The sequence below is a fragment of the Mustela lutreola genome, chromosome 10 (genome assembly GCF_030435805.1).
Source record: "Mustela lutreola isolate mMusLut2 chromosome 10, mMusLut2.pri, whole genome shotgun sequence".
NCBI classification, from domain to species: Eukaryota; Metazoa; Chordata; class Mammalia; order Carnivora; family Mustelidae; genus Mustela; species Mustela lutreola.
In genome coordinates, this window is record NC_081299.1 from 64,874,994 (window position 1) to 64,889,365 (window position 14,372).

General features: G+C 36.4%; 1 protein-coding gene across 4 annotated transcripts in view; it reads right to left on the reverse strand.

The window, feature by feature from the left end:
* Window positions 1-2,876: 2,876 nt before the first annotated feature.
* Window positions 2,877-14,372, reverse strand: part of USP33 (ubiquitin specific peptidase 33) — a 53,952-nt gene continuing 42,456 nt past the window's right edge. For all 4 annotated transcript variants that reach the window (XM_059135889.1, XM_059135887.1, XM_059135888.1 and 1 more), the window contains 6 exons: window positions 13,540-13,709; window positions 12,340-12,421; window positions 11,475-11,583; window positions 5,972-6,074; window positions 4,415-4,483; window positions 2,877-4,060 (listed from right to left, as the gene is read on the reverse strand). In XM_059135889.1, coding sequence (XP_058991872.1) covers window positions 3,903-4,060; window positions 4,415-4,483; window positions 5,972-6,074; window positions 11,475-11,583; window positions 12,340-12,421; window positions 13,540-13,709 — 691 coding nt within the window. In that variant the 3' untranslated portion in view covers window positions 2,877-3,902. The remainder of the gene's footprint in view (window positions 4,061-4,414; window positions 4,484-5,971; window positions 6,075-11,474; window positions 11,584-12,339; window positions 12,422-13,539; window positions 13,710-14,372) is intronic.

Genomic DNA, 14,372 nt, shown 5'->3' on the forward strand with positions numbered 1-14,372 from the left:
TGTGGGGCACCTGGGTGGCTCAGTGGGTTAAGCCTCTGCCTTCGGCTCAGGTCATGATCCCAGGGTCCTTGATCAAGCCCCGCAATGGGCTCTCTGCTCAGCAGGAAGCCTGCTCCCCCACCCCAAACCTGCCTTTCTGCCTACTTGTGATCTCACTGTGTCAAATAAATAAAATATTTTAAAAAGAGCTTTAATTGTTCATATCTCTTTGTATCCACACCTTTTGCCATGTGACTTTGCAAACCCTCTCATTAAAGTAGAGTTTATTCCCACCTCCCTGATTTCTGGGTTTCACCATTTAACTTGGTTTGGCCAATGAGATATTGATAGATAGGACACCTACAGAGACTTGAAACAACTTGCTCTTCTGCCATGACCAAGAAAACAGGCCTGAGTTAGCCCGGCGAAGAACACAATAAATAGCCCAACACAAATGAGTGAGCTCAGCCAGGTCACAAGACCTGCCTAGCTAACTCCCAACTGACAGCAAATACATGAGTGAGCCCAGCTGAGATCAGTCAAGGTCTGATTAGCTGAACTCTGCAGACTTGTAAAATAACTAAATGTTTTTGTATACCACTAAGTTTTTGTGGTTGTTACATAGCATTAGGACAGCAAAAGTAGCCTGGGTGGCTCATTGGTTAAATGTCTGCCTTCATCTCCGGTCATGATCACAGGGTCCTGGGATTGAGCCTGGCATCAGGCTCCCTGCCAGCTTCTCCCCTCCCTGTGCACTCCCCCTGCCTGTGCTCTTTCTCGGTTTCTCCTTCTCTCAAGTAAATAAAATCTGTAAAAAAGAAGAAGTTGTTGAGAGGTGCCTGGCTGGTTCAGTCAATGGAACGTGCAACTCCTGATCTCAGGGTTGTGAGTTCGAGCCCCATACTGTCTAAAGATTACTTAATTAAAAAAATAAACTGATGGGGCACCTGGGTGACTCAGTGGGTCAAAGCTTCTGCCTTCAGCTCAGGTCATGATCCCAGGGTCCTCGGATCAAGCCCCACATCGGGCTCTCTGCGGAGCAGGGAGCCTGCTTCCCTTCTTCTCTGCCTACTTGTGATCTCTGTCTGTCAAATAAATAAATAAAATCTTTAAAAATTAAAAAAATAAAGTGATTAACTGAAAACAAGGGAGTGAATGAGTTCTCAGGGAGATGAGCAGAGAAAAAAAACGGATAAAATGCAGCACCACACAAGTTTAAAGAGGGAAGTTTCTGGTACAGTAGCTACTAAGAAACAGTAATTAGCTTTTCTTTTTTTTTTTTTTTTTTTTTTTTTTTTTTTAAAGATTTTATTTATTAATTTAACAGAGAGAAATCACAAGTAGACAGAGAGGCAGCCAGAGAGAGAGAGAGAGGGAAGCAGGCTCCCCGCTGAGCAGAGAGCCCGATGCGGGACTCGATCCCAGAACTCTGAGATCATGACCTGAGCCGAAGGCAGCAGCTTAACCCACTGAGCCACCCAGGCGCCCAGTAATTAGCTTTTCTAATTAGAAATTTACTTGTGGGATGCCTGGGTGGCTCAGTCGGTTAAGCCGCTGCCTTCGGCTCAGATCATGATCCTAGGGTCCTGGAATCGAGTCCCGCATCAGGCTCCTCGTCCAGGAGGGAGCCTGCTTCTCTCTCTGCCTCTGCCTGCCACTCTGCCTGCTTGTGCTCGCTCTATGACAAACATATAAAATCTTAAAAAAAAAAAGAAAGAAAAAAATTTACTTCTGAGAGAAGCATAGGTTTTGGAGTCAGACACATCTGATTTTGAATTCTGATGCTTAGTTGTGTGTGCTTGGGCATATTAATCTGCAAATATGTTTAGCCTAGTGCCTCACATTTGCTAAGAACTCAGCATTAGTAGTGATTAGTTGTAGTTGTGTTATTACTAAAATAGTCTCGAATAACCTTTTTTCCTCCCCAAAGAAACAGTTTCTTACCTAATCCCTCACCTGCAATCCTCCAAAATGGTAAAAAGTATATTCAAACTTCTCACCTTGGAGAGTTAGTGGAGTACCTTCAGAATACAGGAAAATTGCCTCTTTCTGATACAATTAACCACATATAATATTCCAAAGTTTGTTATGAAAATAGTAATGCTACTAACAAATGCGACTAATTCTATAATCTTGTTTCAAAAGAATTCATTGGGAGAGGGGGTGCCTGGGTGGCTCAGTGGGTTAGGCTGCTGCCTTCGGCTCAGGTCATGATCTCAGGGTCCTGGGATCGAGTCCCGAGTCAGGCTCTCTGCTCAGCGGGGAGCCTGCTTCCCTCTCTCTCTCTCTCTCTCTCTGCCTGCCTCTCTGTCTACTTGTGTGATCGCTCTCTGTCAAATAAATAAAATCTTTAAAAAAAAAATTCATTGGGAGATATTATATCATGGTGAATAACAGCAATGGTATGAAGTTACATTGACTCTGGTTGGAGTCCTCTATCTGCCATTTCTTTGCTGTCTGATTTGGGGCAAGTCACTTTACCTAAGTCATAAGGTTGAAATAAAGATTAAATAAAAGTAAAGCACTTTAGTAAGTTGACTAAGACTCATAAATAGCCAATAAATGGCAAGCAGTATTAAAAACAAACCTTTTTTTGATTATCTCCTAATGCCAAAATTATAATAAACGCTGGTGATCAGAGAGAGATCAATAATATTGTTGAATCCATGAAGAGGATCGCACTGTAATTATGAGGCAGAAGAAAACTTAAAACTGGATAAAAACTGAAATACATCTTAATGACTGTATTAAGTTCATCATTTCATTAAACATCAGAACTTTAAATACTATGCCAAATTACTTATTTTGCATACCTGATTAAAAAAATAACAGCAAAATATTATAATACTAACAAATTTTATACTTCTAATATCCATCAAATAAATTCAATATCCAAGTTATACATTTTAAAATCATTTTTATTGAACTAATTTTAACAACACTGTTTCAGCTGGTGGCAGGTGCCCCACACCAAAACAAACGCATCATGAATGCTATTCACATCCTCAAAGTAATCCAGTTTGTTTTGTACTTGGAATATAGTTAAACTTTTGACATCACATAATCAAGCAAATAGCGGTGCATACTATATTATTCAAAAAGACTTTATGCATTTCATTAAAAAAATCATTTTGCAAGTAGCTTCAGCTTTATCAACAATCTCATCAACACATTCCATACTTCATGCTCTCAAAATAAAAAGTGCCCTAAAACTAACTCTAAGTTTTTTACTGATATTAATGAATACTATCCAGGGTTGTAGGAATTAGAGTTTAACATTTTACAGTATAAGAGGCAATAAGTTAAGGACATCTGCTGACACAAATTCCACTCAAACTAATTACATCCTTGATACATTCAAAAAGACATATTGTAAATATTAATATGCTAGTTTATATGCTGCAGTGCAAAAGAAGTGACACCCTAACGATTCCTGAGCTTTAGGAAATTAACATTTTTCTGACTACAACTCTCAATTTAAAATAGGCTCTTTATTATATGAAGCCATGTCAAAACTATACAATTAAATTAGGGTTTTGGAGAACTGAAGATTGGTCAGAGTTATGGTGTTTTAAGGTAATGAAAAAATTTCCAAAGCAAAAGTATTTACAAAACTACAAAGGATAGTATGGATTTGCATGTAGTATAAAGATCAAAGATAACCTACTGATTACCAAATGATCACAAATATCCCTTTCCTTTCAAAAATATTACACTGAAAGACTTTATGATAAGTTATCTAGCATTAAATATACCAACCTGTAGTATATCACATATTTTAACACATTCTTCCATAATGCCCAGTAAGAAGGAATAAAATATTAAAAATCAAGAAAATAAACATGCTTTTAGGAATGTTTTTGCAAGTGTATGTGAGAGGAAATGAAAATGATTTCTCATTAAAACTCCCTATACCCTCAAAATTACAAAGACCGAGTTTCTACTTCAATTTTTTCTTCTGCTTGTAGTACATCAGGGTCAATGTGAACAACTGGAGGTCGCAGGATAACTTCAGGCCCTCCACCATATATAGACTGTAGAAAATTCCACGTTTCTTCAGAAATCTGACCAGAATCTGCTCCTAGAATTAAGTGCAAATAAAATAATATTTACAAACCTACATATTCATATTGCAAAACCTTCAAAATGTAACCCCCAGCACGAATCCTCCAGGGATAACTGAGAATTTATGGAACACCAGACTACTAGCCCATATTATTATAAGCTACAACATTATGGTCTGTCTTAGTACTTTCTCCTAGCACCTATCAAAAGCCTTAAATCTTTCCTCGGAAAACAAATACTGGCAGCTTTCCCACTATCTACCCTACTTCATGTATGAACTGTATCACTGAGCTGGGTAAAAAGTAGCACAGATGGCTAGTAATGTTTTATTCTTAACAGTGACAAATGGCTTAAGTATTATTCAACTTACCTTGCCTGAGCATCACATTGCCACATTTAGTGATTGCAATTTTAGTGTTATCAATGGGACCTGGAGGATCTAAGTCAAAAGGAAAAATGAAAGATCAAAATGTGTACTTTTCAAAGAAATGTACCAAAGAATTATGTATTTCTGTGCCAGAAATAATTGAGGGACATAATTACATTATCAAATTGATTATTTTGTAGTCATATTATCATAGTTAATTTTTAAAAAAATATTTTATTTATTTATTTGACAGAGAAAGAGATCACAAGTAGGCAGAGAGGCAGGCAGAGAGAGAGGGAGGAAGCAGGCTCCCTGCTGAGCAGAGAGCCCGATGTGGGGCTCGATCCCAGGACCCTGGGATCATGACCTGAGCCGAAGGCAGAAGCTTTACCCACTGAGCCACCCAGGCAGCCTATTATAGTTAATTTTTTTTTTTTTAAAGATTTTTATTTATTTATTTGACAGAGAGAAATCACAAGTAGTCGGAGAAGCAGGCAGAGAGAGAGAGGGAAGCAGGCTCTCTGCTGAGCAGAAAGCCCGATGCGGGACTCGATCCCAGGACCCTGAGATCATGACCTGAGCTGAAGGCAGCGGCTTAACCCACTGAGCCACCCAGGCGCCCCTTATAGTTAATTTTTAATTATCTTCTGAACCTCTTCCTTTCTGGGTCTCAATTCCCCTCCAAAATAGAACCAAGAAAGAAATGGAGATAGGTTTTTTCACCACCATCTAAAATCTAACTTTTCAACTATCCATTTGAGGACCACAGGTTAAAATGCACTTTCAATGTTATAAAAGAACAATTCTTTTGTAATTTAAAAAGAAATTGTGTAATTCTTGAGTTATTTCAGATGATCATTACTTAAACTAAAAATAATAAAAGCACTATAAAATGACGTATTAAAATATATCCTTTTTTAATTTAAGAAAAATTTAAAAACCCTGTTTTCCCCTTGAATACAAAAGTACAGTGCATGTTCATTACCAAAAAGTATAAAACAAAACAAAACAAAAAGGCACAAGGAAGAAAAAAATATTGTGATCCTATTACAGAAAGATAAGCAGTTTTAATATCTTTGTGGTCTTTTTGCCTTTGCAAATGTTTACCAATTTTTTTTTTAAATATAAAAGGCTCAAACTATGTATATAGTATTGCAACCTTTTTCATTTATCAAGAACATCTTTTTAATTATTACACACTGTCACAAAAGTTATTTTTAAAGTTGACATAGTATGTCACATATGACTATGTCATAGTATGCCATAGTATGTTTACGGTTAAAGCATTATGTAACCAATCTTATTGTTGAGTGGTTTTTTTTTAACTTTTCAATATTAAGACTGCAGACTAATTTTGTTCAGTTCCTTTATTCCTTCTATGAATATGCTGTAAGTCATGAAATAGTTTAGAACAACTAACCAGAATATAAGCAAGAATGTTAGATCCCTGAAGGCAGGGATCTTTTTCTCTCTTATTCACTGGTGTAATCCCAAGTGCATAGAGATATTCAAAAACAAAAAAAATCAGCAAAGAATTTCATTTTTCAGTTAACTACTTACCTCCATCTTTACCCTTCACAAAACTTTCCCATTCTCTAAACCACTGCATACTGATGCAATAAAAAGTAGCTGGAGAGTCCTCCTCTTGGAATGCTCTGTTGAGCTATAGGGAGAAAAAAAAAAAAATCAGTGACCTAGCATCTAGAACTTGCTTTATAGCAGAACAATACAACCATTCTACTTAAGCATCTGATAAGGCCAATTCCTCATAAGAATGTGATGTACACTGATGCTAAGTTATCTTAGTACCACAGTAACACCTACTAATAAACAAGTGTGTCTAGGTTATGTCTCAAAATTTACAAGTACACACAAAAGAAGACTAAGACACTGGCTAGATCGAAATGGTCAAGGCAAGTCTTCAAAACAATAAATACCCCACGTATTTATTAAAAATCAAATGCATAAATCTCATTTAAATATATTATATCCACTGTCTACCCTTTCCTTCTGTTCCTTAAGATATTGGTGGACATGTTGTTGTTACAAACACAATGCTGCAATGAATAATCTTGTACATGTCACTGCACAAACAATACACATACATGTATAAGACAAGTTCTCAAAAGTGTGGAACTAAAGTCCCTGAAGATGTTTACTTCCTCCTCTAAGGCCAAAGGAAATGGATATGTGACTCAACTAGGCAAAACTCTACCAACAATGGAAATCTTCAGCAGTGATCTAATGGTGAGATATACTCCCAATGTCGATTTTGTTAGCTACATACCCAGGGCGAGCTTGGTTCCTGAGATTCTGAAGAACTGGCTATTCAATTTTTGTGGTTTATTTTATTTTATTTATTTGTCAGATCAACTTTTCCTTTCAATAAATTTCTTTTTTGCTTAAGTTAGCCAATGTGGCTTCTACTGCTTTCAGTTAAAGAGTCCAACTGACAGAATAATTGATATAGAAAGGTGGAAGCAAAAGAGCCTAAAGAAAATGAATAGTATCTGAAATTTATCCAACTGTACTTGTATGAAAAGACAATGAGACATCTAAAATACTTCATTATGGGTAACTAAATGCCTATGGTACATACTATCTGAAGAAGAAGACAGCCAAATCCAAATAATGTTGCTCCTATAATCAAATCGAATAAAACTTTGCCATTGTCCCCAAATATCTTTTTTTACATATTACATATGCAAAGACCCTTTTCCAAGTGAGGTCATATTCACAGTTAAGGTCAATTCACAGAGATTAGGACATGGAGATATCTTTTTTGGAGACCACCATTCAACCCACTGCAACCATCATTCAGTATTTCCATACTGAGAGGTTATAAGTTAAGAGACAACTAGAGAAATCTAAACCAGGCAAGATTACAAAGACCTCAGATTCTTCTGAAATGATGGTCTGGGTTACTTTACCAGGTAAACACAACCACAACCAAATGAAGTGCTGGTTAAGAAAATGGAGTATGGAATGGGTAAGTGATCAACTGTAGATATACATTTCTTCTTTACTGCATATGTGTGTGTGTATCTGTGAAAATTTATCAAATTTGTAAAAAATTACCATTTACTTTTCTTTTCTTTCATTCCTCTACTATTTTTTAAGATTTTTTTTTTTTAAGGATTTCACTTATTTGAGAGATAGCATGACTGAGCATGAGCGGGGGAGGGGGCAAGGAAGAAACGGGCTCCCCGCTAAGCAGGAAGCCCAAGGAGGTGGGGCTCAATCCCAGGACCCTGAGATCATGACCTGAGCCACAGGCAGATGCTTAAGTGACTGAGCCACCCAGGTGCCCCAACATTCTTTAGATTACAGTATAAAAGTGACTGAATTGACTGAACTAAAGATGAATGACTAACATCCAAAAGTGGATACAGTGACTCATAGAACTTCAAGTCTCCCAAGTTCAGGAAAAGGTAGATGGAGCATATATTAGTACATTGGCAAGCTGCACACTATTAAATAGAAACATGATACTGTTGCCACTGTTGCTGCTTACATGTATGAATGTGTATGAATACTGAGCTGACAAGAGGCAGCCTTTACTGTATGACCCGTAATGAATAATTTCCACTCATTCTTACATTCCCTTCTGTGAAGAGGAGAAGTCTACGTTTTCCAGGATCCTATGCTGGTAGTATTCCAGGTTAGGCATTATCAATGGTACATGCAATAAATGGAAGTCCCAAAAGAAAGAAATTTTTTCTCTCCTCTGGTGGCAGCTGTGGGTAGGACTGAGACATTCACAGAGGGCATAAATAGGATTTTGTTACCATTTCCAAGCATCTTCCCAAGAATCCTGCACTGATGTCACAGGCTAACATCTTTAACAGCAGCGTCTTGCATCTTAGAGCACCCTCAGAACAACCCACCAGGATCCTGAGATTAGCAGCTTATCAGGTTTGTTAGATTTCTGAGCATTCTCCTGAGATTTGCCAGTGGCAAGCAACTGGGATAATTTCCAAAGGTTTTGTACAATTTTTAATTTTTTAACTTTGAAACAATCTCAAACTTCTAGGAAAACTCCAATGTAACACAAAGGAATTTTCTTTCCTCAGACCATTGACAGTAAGTTGCTAAACACGTTCCTTTTCTCCAAACACCTTGGTGCATATTTCAGACGTACAAGGACATTTTCCTACACAACTAATACAAATGACAAAATCTGTAAATTAACATTGATATGAACCAGCCATTTCTCTAAGGAAGGCTGGTACCTTTTAGTACAGAGAGATGTTAAGCAGCTAAAACCTCATGAAAGCAAGGTATGTTTAATCCTACTGAAATTATCATTGCTCCCAGGCCCTTTTAGTAACAAAGTTAGGGAATTAACATATGTACATCATTTGTTTCTATACATGCATACACACACACACACACACACACACACACACACGTACCCATGTATGTATGACCACGTGTACACAAAAGTACCTACAAGTCCAATCTAATACTAATAGCACAATCCATTTTAGTTTTCTCCCTTTCCACATCTGTAACTCTCTTATCTGACAATGAGAAATCCAGCTCTCATTGTACTCATTATTTGATGAATTCTACATATGGAACCAAACCCTCAATTCTACCACCCACCATCCCCCAATCCCCAGCCAACGTGGATATCCATTCTCATCTTGCCTGGCTTCAACACCCTCGACTAGGTGCACACCACATAAGCAAGCAGCTTTCCTTAACCGGTTTGGGCTCTGAAACCACCCCCTCACGACCCCACTCCTACGTCTAGCATGGCAGCCTATCCTACTCCCAGATTTCCTACGAGTCAGCAACGGTTTTCTTGACCTTCACTGCCCAGTCCTTTCAGTAGTTGGTTAAGTCTCTCTTTGCCAATATTCTTATTATACCCCAAATACTTAGAATGGCTTCTGTGCCCCAAACTGTAATGGATATACTCATCAACCATTTATTTAAGTATTCATGGAATATACTATTTTAAATATTCAACTAATATTTACCTCCTTAGATTTAGGAAACAAATGAGGTCGAAGCACAATAAACAAATAGATACCTACACTATCTTCCTCTGTGTGTGAAAATTTCTTTACTTTAGGTAACAGCACACACACACAAAAAGCCTAAATTCAAAAAAAGAAGCAGGTCTATGTGTGTATGTGTGAACACGCAGCGGGCAGCCGTAACACGGAACATACTGTTCATCTGTCTATTTAACACTTCTTCCCCTCTTTACTGAAAGAATCTCAATTTTCTCTTACAAAATTACCATCCTTCCATCAATACAGTCTTAGTAGGATTATCAATGCATATGCCTCTACGGTGCCCCAATTCTACTAGGATTCCCTACTGGGAATTTGGGTCATAAATATATAGTTGGAGCTATGCTACTAACAATAGCACTTTGAAGAGACCTATTCCTTGCTACCTAAATAACTGGAATTGTACTAGTCCTTGTCCATAAAACCTGGTTGTTTAACAGTGTACATAAAATAATAATAACCCAGGGATGCCTGGGTGGCTCAGTTGGTTAAGTGTCTGCCTTCAGCGCAGGTCATGCTCTTGGGGGTCCTGTGATTGAGTCCCACAGCAGGCTCCCTGCAGCCTGCTTCTCCTTCTCCAGCTCCCCTGTGCTTGTGCTCCCTCTCTTGCTATCTCTCTCTGCCAAATAAATGAGTAAAACCTTAAATAAACAAACAAACAAACAAATAAATAAACCAACCTAGACTGGTAATTTGCTATAATTAACCAGTAATACTATGTCTGTTTCTCCTCTTTAATTACTTATTTTATTATCTATGAATTACTTCATTTTGCCTCTCTGAATTAATGTGTATCATTAGTGCATGCTTAAATATTTCTTTTTTCTCAACCACTGTGATGTTTTAAACTTCAGAGCCTAAGACCCTCAAATAGTTTTGAGCTCACAGAAAAACCTGAATTTGCATATGGATGGGTCATTTAGTCAACATATATACATTTAAATGATTCTCAGTAGAGCTGGCACACAAGGTTACATTTTAGCTTCAGATGGAGAACATAGTGATTCCATAATGTTATACATTATACTATGTTCACCACAAGTGTAGCTGCCATCTGTCTTGATGCATAGCTATTACAGTACCATTAACTATATTCCTACTGTGCCTTTTATTCCTGTGACTTATTCATTTCATAACCAGAGCCTGTATCTCCTACTCTCCCACAATTAAATTGTTTTTAATTTACTTGCATGCTGATCCTTTTCAAAAAGTAGATAATCTGATGTATTTTAAAACTGTCAAGGGGGCCTGGGTGGCTCAGTGGGTTAAGCCGCTGCCTTTGGCTCGGGTCATGATCTCAGGGTCCTGGGATCGAGTCCCACATCGGGCTCTCTGCTCAGCAGGGAGCCTGCTTCTTCCTCTCTCTCTCTCTCTCTCTCTGCCTGCCTCTCTGCCTACTTGTGATCTCTCTCTGTCAAATAAATAAATAAAATCTTAAAAAAAAAAACTGTCAAAAGCTAATTCCTCTGTACTGGTAACTGTGAAAACTCCACAGATACAGTTTACATTTCCTTAAAAAGATCAAATAGATTATTTCTTAAAAAAAAAAAAAAAAAAAAGCACAAAAAAACAAACACCCCAAAACAAGAAAACAAACAAAAACCTAGTTGTTTAGCTCTTCCTACTAATTCTGTAGGAAGTTTCAGATTGTTGCTTGCAATCAAGGAATGCTTCATAATATACTCATTTTGAGAAGTATACTTTTAAGTATACATAGTCCCACAAAACAATACTATATTTCACAAAAACATGGAAGTAGAGAGCAGTCTGGGTAGATGCTTTCCGAGAAAAAAACTAAAGGAAACCTATAATTTACCATTTCAATAGATTACTGCAAATGCCAACCCGTAAAAACAACTCACTAGAATTTTAGTGGCCTGTCTCCCACTGTTAAAATCTCACTGTTAAAATCTATTACAACCATTTCATCTAATCATTTCATTAATATAATATAGTTAACATGGTAATAGTTCTACATCTAATTGTCAGTTCTTTATCCTATATCACATTTACAATTCAAAAAGCATCACTTTTACCCGAATAAAAATTTCCAATTCTGTTTTTCTTCTTTTTTCAATTTTCTCTGCCTCAATTTGGCAAGTGTGACAAATGTACAGATGGTTGACAGCTGGTCCTCCTCCGTACCTAAAGCATGAAGAATTTAATAATTATGATAATGTTGAAGAAAGTGGATATTCCTGGAAATTTGTCTCCAACTTTGAGTCAATGGCTAAATCCCTAGTAAAGAATAAATCCCCACAGAAAAATTCTCAGTCATAATTAAACTAATATAAAATCATGTAATTGTAACACCTTGATTTTATGTTTATCAGGGTCAATGACTCAATTTATTGATTAAATAGCTTTATATTTCAACTTTCCCTTATGGCTATTTCTGCTACCAAACATATTAGAGGCAACAACACAAAGTAAAACAAGTGTCTTTCAAAAACTGCAATATAATATAAATCTTAGTTCAATGCAGCCATAGTCTTAATCAAGTTGTAATCAGAAGGAGGCTTTCGCTGATCTTTCAGGTAAGAATTCATGGAAGAATGCCTTTCAGTATTTAACCAAGAAAACATAGTAAGGAAATTATATATGAAATGTTTTAAAATAAAATTTAAAACTTTAAAATTTCAGAGTTAAATATCACCATACGCTTTTACGGTACAAATAATTAGAACGTAAAAATCAAAATTACATTATCTCGACTAGGGTCACATTAACTACAAAGTCTTCCTATTCAAACTTCAGAATAAATACTGATGGAAAACAGAAAATTTTCTACATAAGCAACATAAAGCACAAGGAACATATGTGAAATAATACAATTCCCTTTTAACAAGTTTCACCAACTGGTTTTCACAATACCATATTATCTGATGTAAAAAAACAAACCTGCTATACAGGTTATCCCAAATGTTCTGAGGCAGCATCAAAACCAGGTCTTCAATATAACCAGCTTTTCGTGGAGGAACACCTAAAAAAGTTCAAATGGGTGTGTCTCATTCTTAAATTCCTTTATACAACTTTTAAAGGTTAAACTCATTTTTAAACCGATTAATCACTGGCATTTTAAAATAATTATTCTTAAAAATTAAGTAAAAGCATTTTTGGTGATTATGTTCCTAAAAATGAACATATTTCTTGAAGTAGAGAAAAACCAGCTAACCAAGATCTTCAAGCAACTTACATAAATCTTTACTAAACCTTGATTGTATACTGTGAGAAATCAAAGAAAACTAAGAGACAATCTTTCCTTCATAGAGCTTGAGCTAGCAAAGGAAATGAGGCACTTATATACTTAAATATAATAAACGGCAGTCACAGATAAATACCATTAAAAGTTTATGGGAAAATTCAGAACTGGAAAAGCATTATGTTAGTAGTTCAAGTGGGGAAATAACAAGCGATAAATTCACATCCAGAAACCTTTCAAGGTTTAGGTTTCTATATCCACTACAAGATATTCCCACTACAAAAATAGTTAATTAACAAGAATATTGAGTCTTCAACCATGAAATTTAATCAAGGTGTCACATTAAGGTGTTACTTATCACGGGTACGAACACAAACATTGCTGATCACAAAGGCTTAAGTTATATACAGCAAATAAGTATATGAGGCTTTTTTGTTAAATTCCAAATACACTTTCATACTTCGGAAAAGAGCCACCTATTAATTTAGACAAAAGGGATAAGGATCATGGATATAGCAGGCAGGTAAATTGCCTCTCCGCCAAGAAAAATAATGTGTAACAGAAGTGCTCACTGTATCATAACTGGCTGTGTATATCTGTCTCTATTATGAAATTAGAGTGTAGAGAAGTAATATCTTTGGTATTCTCAGGATCTAGCACAGGGTTTGGAACAGATACTCAGTAAGTATCCCTTCTATGAAGAGGCTATATAAATCAAAGAAAAATATAAATTGAAGAAAAAGCCAATTTCTGGAACTAGAAAATTAAACACATTTAAGTTAGACTGCAGATGAAGAAATTAGAAAATAAGTAGAAGAGGAAAACTCTTGCCTCTTCCTAATTTGTAAATTATTTAACAGCAAACCTCTACCACTACTTTTCATTACAAAATTCCTTACCTCCATGAATACAGAGAAAATCATTATTTGAAATAGGACCAGGTTCAGCAAAAGTCTTAAATTTATTTAGCCACTGTCGAGAAATATAAAATTGAAGGAGACTTGGCTCCATTATGTTCAATAAATTTGCTATCCTTCTTCTCTCTTTTTGTGCCTCTTCACTGCTTTTCCTGTTAAGGACAATGATTCGTTAAACTTAATATGCATTTTACTCCATCAGACTAGTAAATGGATTTTTCCTCTTCCTTATTAGACTCAGCATACACAGTAATATTGCGAATCTTACTAGGCTTGGGACTTACTCAAGAGAAATATATTTTGTATCACCAACCCCCCAACTACTTATGTACTCCTAAAGGGCAACACTGTATCATAATTACTGAGAATCCACCTTAACTACTGGCACACAGAACACATTCAAATGTTTGTTAATAAGATCCATCTAATAATGTTTTCTTTTTTCAGTAGCTAGTATTAAACCTTTTATAAGATACTGAAAAATTTATTTATTAGCTTTATTAGCTCCTTTATTAGCTATTTTAGGAGACAATTTGTACTTAATTCCTACCATCAGTGCCTAATTTATCAAAACAAATCTTTCTTTTTTTTAAGATTTTATTTATTTATTTGATAGCCACAGTGACAGAGGGAACAGAAGCAGGGGGAGTGGGAGAGGGAGAAGCAGGTTCCTTGGACAGCAGGGAGCCCGATGCGGGGGTCAATCCCAGGACCCTGGGATCATGACCTGAGCTAAAGGCAGACACTTAAGGACTGAGCCACCCATGCACCCCAAAACCAATCTTTCTAAAACAAAATCTATTCCTTTGCCCTTC